The 6,000-nt window shown below is 38.7% G+C and overlaps 1 protein-coding gene across 6 annotated transcripts in view; it reads left to right on the forward strand.

The window, feature by feature from the left end:
* The window catches only part of TNNT1 (troponin T1, slow skeletal type), a 52,262-nt gene extending 47,455 nt beyond the window's left edge, over positions 1 to 4,807 (forward strand). For all 6 annotated transcript variants that reach the window (XM_058181227.1, XM_058181228.1, XM_058181231.1 and 3 more), the window contains 4 exons: positions 402 to 511; positions 627 to 717; positions 2,404 to 2,444; positions 4,556 to 4,807. In XM_058181227.1, coding sequence (XP_058037210.1) covers positions 402 to 511; positions 627 to 717; positions 2,404 to 2,444; positions 4,556 to 4,601 — 288 coding nt within the window. In that variant the 3' untranslated portion in view covers positions 4,602 to 4,807. The remainder of the gene's footprint in view (positions 1 to 401; positions 512 to 626; positions 718 to 2,403; positions 2,445 to 4,555) is intronic.
* Positions 4,808 to 6,000: the final 1,193 nt, after the last annotated feature.

The raw sequence follows: 6,000 nt of genomic DNA on the forward strand, positions 1-6,000 counted from the left end.
AATATCTCAGGGATTGCCACAAAGAAGAGGGAGTCAGGCTGTTCACCAAAGCACCTGAGGGTAGAACAAGAAGCAATGGGTGGAAACTGGTCAAAGAAAGAAGCAACTTAGAACTAAGGAGAAATTTCCTGACAGTTAGAACAATTAATAAGTGGAACGACTTGCCTTCAGAAGTTGTGAATGCTCCAACACTGGAAATTTTAAAGAAAATGTTGGATAACCATCTGACTGAGATGGTGTAGGGTTTCCTGGCTGGGCAGGGGGTTGGACTAGAAGGCCTCCAAGGTCCCTTCCAACTCTGTTGTTATATGTTAAAAAATATTGTAGGGTCTCCTGCTTGAGCATGGGATTGAACTAGAAGACTTCCAGGTCCCTCTCAACTCTGTTATTCTGTTTTTCAGGCAGAGCAAAAACGTGGCAAGCGGCAGACTGGCCGAGAAATGAAGATCCGGATCTTAGCAGAGCGACGAAAACCTTTGAACATAGACAATTTAGGCGAGCAACAGCTGAGGTGGGACCCAGAGGAGAACTCTGTGTAATCACATTCCTAGGGTGGGGTGGATAGGAGACCTAGGCTGAAGGGTTCTGTGACATTACTGGAGGATCATATTTTCCTGTGTCTCCAGGGAAAAGGCCAAGGAGCTCCATGATTGGATCCATCATCTAGAATCAGAGAAGTTTGATCTGATGGAGAAACTCAGACGTCAAAAATATGAGGTGAGAAGACAAGGGTTTGAGGAAGAGAAGGATGAAAGCAGGATTTGTCTTTTGAAAGAAGCTGTTAAAGCTGAAATAGCATATTCAGAGGGGTATTACGAAATGTCAGAAAGTTATAACTTTCTCCCAAATTAATAACATTTCTTGGTAGGGAAAGGAAATCTTTCTCATCTTTTAATTTCTCCAATGCTGCATCTTCTAAATTCTGTTTTGTGCCTCTTAATCCTAATGTAAAATTTCGTTAATCATTTTTAGAGATTAATCATACCCTTCTAGTATCCTGATCAAACATTTCAATGGTTTATTGCTTTTTAAATTCTTCCTTTTTTTGATGTTGGTATATATGTAATGAAATTTTAAAATGGTAAGAAGTTTCAGAAATGTCACTTCTTTCCCTGTAATCCCTTTCCATGGAATAAAGTAACTGGGGTATTTTTAAGATAGAGTGTTTACAGGTAATCTTTGATTTAAAACACAATTGAGCCCAAAATTTCTATTGCTAAGCAAGACAGTTGTTAAGTGAGTTTTGCCCCATTTTTTGTCCTTTCTTGCCATTGTGAGTCAAGTGAATCACTGCAATTGTTAAATTAGTAACACGGTTGTTAAGAGAATTGAACTTTCCCATTGACTTTGCTTTTTAGAAGGTTGCAAAAGGGGATCACATGACCCTGGGACATTGCAACTATCACAAATATGAATCAGTGCCAAGTGTCTGAGTTTCAATCATGTGACCAGGTGAGGTTGCAATGGTCATAAATAAAAAAAATGTCATAATTCTTATAACTTTGAATGGTCACTAAAAGAATAGTTGTAAGTTGAGGATTACTTGCATACAGAAAGACATGGCCTGTTGGAGAATATAGCATGTGGAATAAGGAACTGTTTTAGAAAGTCAAAAGAATCTATAGAGGTAATCCTCAATTTACAACAGTTCATTTAATGACCATTTGAAGTTACAACGGCCTGAAAAAAAGTGACATGGCCATGTTTTTCACATTTATGACCGTTGCATTGTCCCCATGGTCACGTGATCAAAATTCAGACACTTGGCAACTAACTCATATTTATGAGAATCACAGTGTCCTGGGATTATGTGATCCCCTTTTGTAACCTTCTGGCAAGCAAAATCAATGGGGAAGCCAGATTCACTTAACAACCATGTTACTAACTTAACGACTGCAGAGATTCACTTAATAACTCTGGCAAGAAAAGCTATAAAATGGGGCAAAACTCACTTAACAAATGTTTCACAACAATAGAAATTTTGGGCTCAGTTGTGGTGGTAAGTCAAGGACTACCTACTCTCTATTCTCTCAAGTACCTCAAGGCCACAATTAACTCCACCATCATCCATCTGCTAGAACAACCAAAGAATCCGATATATAAATATCCTGTTGCCTGGCCAGCCCATTTTGATACCAGTCATCTTTCTGAAATCTGCACGCACATTAGTATCTACTCAGCTTCTGTTCTTAATGCCAGTCTTAGCTAAATTTGTCATAAGTTCTGTCAAAAAGAATGAATTACTTGGATACATTACTGAGTAAGCATGGTGAACTATTTATAGTTGCTTATATGAAAAGGAAGCATTAAAAGCCAGTTATTCTTAAAAATGGAGCCTTCTGTGATACTGAAATCATATTAACATCACTTCCATTCTGTTTGTTTTTATCTTCCCTTCTCCAGATCAATGTTCTGTACAATCGCATCAGCCACGCCCAGAAATTGTGAGTAACCTGTGTGTGAATGGGAGCAACATAAACGCAGCAACTTTTCTAACTCAAATTCCCCTTCCCCTTATTTTTATTCTCACAACCATGTGTGTTTTTACCAGTGGAACACTGATATTTCTAATGTAGGACTAGATGACACTAGAAACGAGAGACACTATCTTAAATTCATGTCCCAAGACGAAACCACATATGTTTGTTCGATTACTTCTAGACTATCACATGCTTTAGTTGCTATGCTTTCTTTCTTTCTTTCTTTTTGCTTTGCATGTTTCTTACAGACTAATCAATGGCACTTTTCCCATAGCCACAAAAAAGCATAACAGAGCTTATTAGTGCTAAGACTTGTGGGAAATGAAGTTCTTTTCAGAACTGCTATCTACACAAAACACGTGAGGAAAACTTAATTTCCTATGAGCTAATGGTCTCATCTTGCCAACCTCCTTCTGATTCGTTTGGGCATGAGGAAAATGATCTTTCTGCTTACCAAGGGTCTCACTGGTGGATGCCTGTAAATAAGCATTGTTCTTCCCTTAATGTTGGCTGAAGACTATGTCATTTTAGTCCAGAATTTTTCAACCTTTTATCAGCTTGAAAATGTGTGGACTTCAACTCCCAGAATTCCTCAGTCAGCAATTCTGGGAAATTTTGTGACCTGAAGTCCATGCATCTTCATGTCGACAAAGCTGAGAAACTATAGTTTAGTCCAGCCTATTGGAGACAGCTGAATCAGGAAAGTTTCCCCTAGGATTGGGGGGGGGGGATGAACAGATTACTTTATTCTAATCCAGAAGTTTCAATTTTTGTAAAATGGGTATTTCAATATCAAGGTCCCATTATGGAAATATGAATGAAGGTGCATGTGAGTTATTAAGTTATTGTGCTTCATTCTACTATTTAAAAAGAGAGCAATGAATCCCACATTCCAATTTTCCCTGTCATACACCCTATCAACACCACCAAATATATGCACTTTTGCATTTACCAAACAGGGTGGTGCCATGGCTCTGTGGTTAAGGCTTCTTGGCCCAGTTTCAAGACCAGAGCGCCATGTGATGGGGTGAACCCCTATCTTCATCTTAGCTCCTGCCAACCTAGTAGTTTGAAAACATGCAAATGTGAGTGAATAAATAGGTACCACTCTAGTGGGAATGTAACAGCACTCGGTGACATCATGCTGGCCACATCATCACGGAAATGTCTTTGGGGCAGCACTGGCTCAATGGCCCTGAAATGGAGATGAACACCGCTCCCTATAGTCGGCAACGTCTAGCGGAGTAAAACCTACAGGGACTCTTTTACCTTTATTCACCCAACAGGAAGATGTTTTTCCCCTTCAAAATATTTGTGCATGGCTGGGAGAATATTATATTGTGAGAATATTTTTTTAAAAAAAAGTGAGCATCAATAAGTGAAGGTGAAAAAGGCATTTTTTTTTTGAAGATTTTGAATTTTGAATTGATGAGTCTCTTTGCAAATTAGTGGTCACCAATGATTTGGGAAGCACAGCTTGCCTGGTAAATTTTAACCCTTAGTGTAATGCTTACACTGAGTTTTCCCGTTCCTCTTGCCTCCTGTCCATCTCTTTTTCTCTTATTTCCCTTTTCTTCTTAATGCAACTATTTCTTCCCTTCCTCCCTCCCTCCTGTTTCGCTAAAGAAAGAAGGGAAACATAAATGCTTATATTTGTATGTGTATCATGAAAATGGATTATTTATAAGATATAGTAGTAGGATATATAGATAAAGGATCAGTTATTTTTATAAATTTGATTCTTTATATATTTATTGCTTCAACATGGCAGGAAAGCCCAGGATTGCAAAGGGTTCCCCCCCCCTTGTGTTTATACATTTTTCTTCATTTTGTGTGTGTGTGTGTGTGTGTGTGTGTGTGTGTGTGTGTGTGTATGGGAGTCATTTTAAATGCAAGGTCACCCTTGCATGTTCTATAACGTTCAGAAATAAATGCATATTCACGTCTTAGAATTTTGGTTTGAATTTTACACAAAAATTACACATCTCTGTGTGAATATTATACAAAAATGTTTGCTGCTAGTAACCACACATTGTGATATATATATATATGCGTGTGTGTATTCTCCTCAACAGCAAAAAGGGTGCTGGAAAAACCAGGCTTGGTGGTCGCTGGAAGTAAAAGGGAAGCAACTTAGCATGTGGAGCCCAATCTGAAAGTCTCCCTGGCAACAGAAGTGACTGCTGATTACATCTCATCCTTTTTTTCCTTGTGTTGCTTTGTGTTGAATTGAATGCTTTCCTGTCCCACTCCCTGACTCCTTGTCATGTGCCTCTCTGACCAGTCTTGTGCCACAAGCCACACAATAAATCAACCTCTCTTCTTCATGAATCTCTCCAGCAATTCAATTTCTTTCTGATATCAATGACTGACACAAATGAAACAAATAATTATTTAATTGATTAATGAAATGGGGGTGGGGGAGGTTAAGTTGCAAAGTGATGGGAACTGAAAAAGTGTATTGACTTACTTTGCACACATTTTTTTGGCCCAGTTTTATCAACATCCTTTTATGAAACTGATCCTCTTCTGACTACTGTTGGAGATGCAGTATTATTTAAAGCAGTGCTTCTCAACCTCAGCAGGTTCAAGATACATGGACTTCAACTCCCAGAATTCCCCAGCCAACATGCTTAATGTTGAGAAACGGTGTCTTCTATTTACAACTGCAGAAGCAGGCCTCTCCTCTTTTTTTTTTTTTTTTTGCTTTTATTTATATCAGGAGTGAAGAGTTTATCATCTCAAAATTGTCTGAAATCTCAAAGCTCCGAGACCCCTGGATCACATTCCAACTATAATCTCTCCAAGTCAGAGGCATTGTCTTCTAACAATAGGGAACTCAACAAAAATGGGGAGGTGAAGGAAGGAAGGAAGGAAGGAAGGAAGGAAGGAAGGAAGCTCTCTGGTCTCCCCTCCCTGTCAAAAATCAAATATTAATCCCATCAATATCTATGATATTGCATTGCTCATTTGGAACCATCCTTCTGCCCTATCTAGACACCTCTCCACCCACAAACTTAAGAATAGTCCCCCAAGCCATCAAAGTGGCCTACTTCTGCTTTGTATGTCCCAAACCTATATTAAGATATTTATCAGAGAACAGAAGATTAACAAAATAGCATGAATTTGTCTGAATGTGGAAATACATCTAGCAAATAGTTAAAAATCCAGAAGAAAAAATAATAATAAAAAAACCAGGGAGAGGGAAGATGTGGCTGTTAATTACATCCGCTTTTACCTTAATTGTTATATAGATGTGAAGGGATACTTGATGCTGCAATGCCATGCTATGGAGTTCCACTTTCAAGGTTGTTGGCATCATGCTCTCTCTCATAACAAGGCAAGGATGACCTCTCAGATCCAGATTATCCAGCCCTCAAAAAAGTGAGGGGGGGTCATGGTCTGGATCACAACTTACAGAACTTATGTAAAAGGTCCCTTATTCACTTGATTCAATCCACAGAGAAGAATCCTAAGTAATACCACAAGACTCTTCACAGTTGTTGCTTCAGAACCATCC

The sequence above is a fragment of the Ahaetulla prasina genome, chromosome 4, assembly GCF_028640845.1.
Source record: "Ahaetulla prasina isolate Xishuangbanna chromosome 4, ASM2864084v1, whole genome shotgun sequence".
Taxonomy (NCBI): Eukaryota; Metazoa; Chordata; class Lepidosauria; order Squamata; family Colubridae; genus Ahaetulla; species Ahaetulla prasina.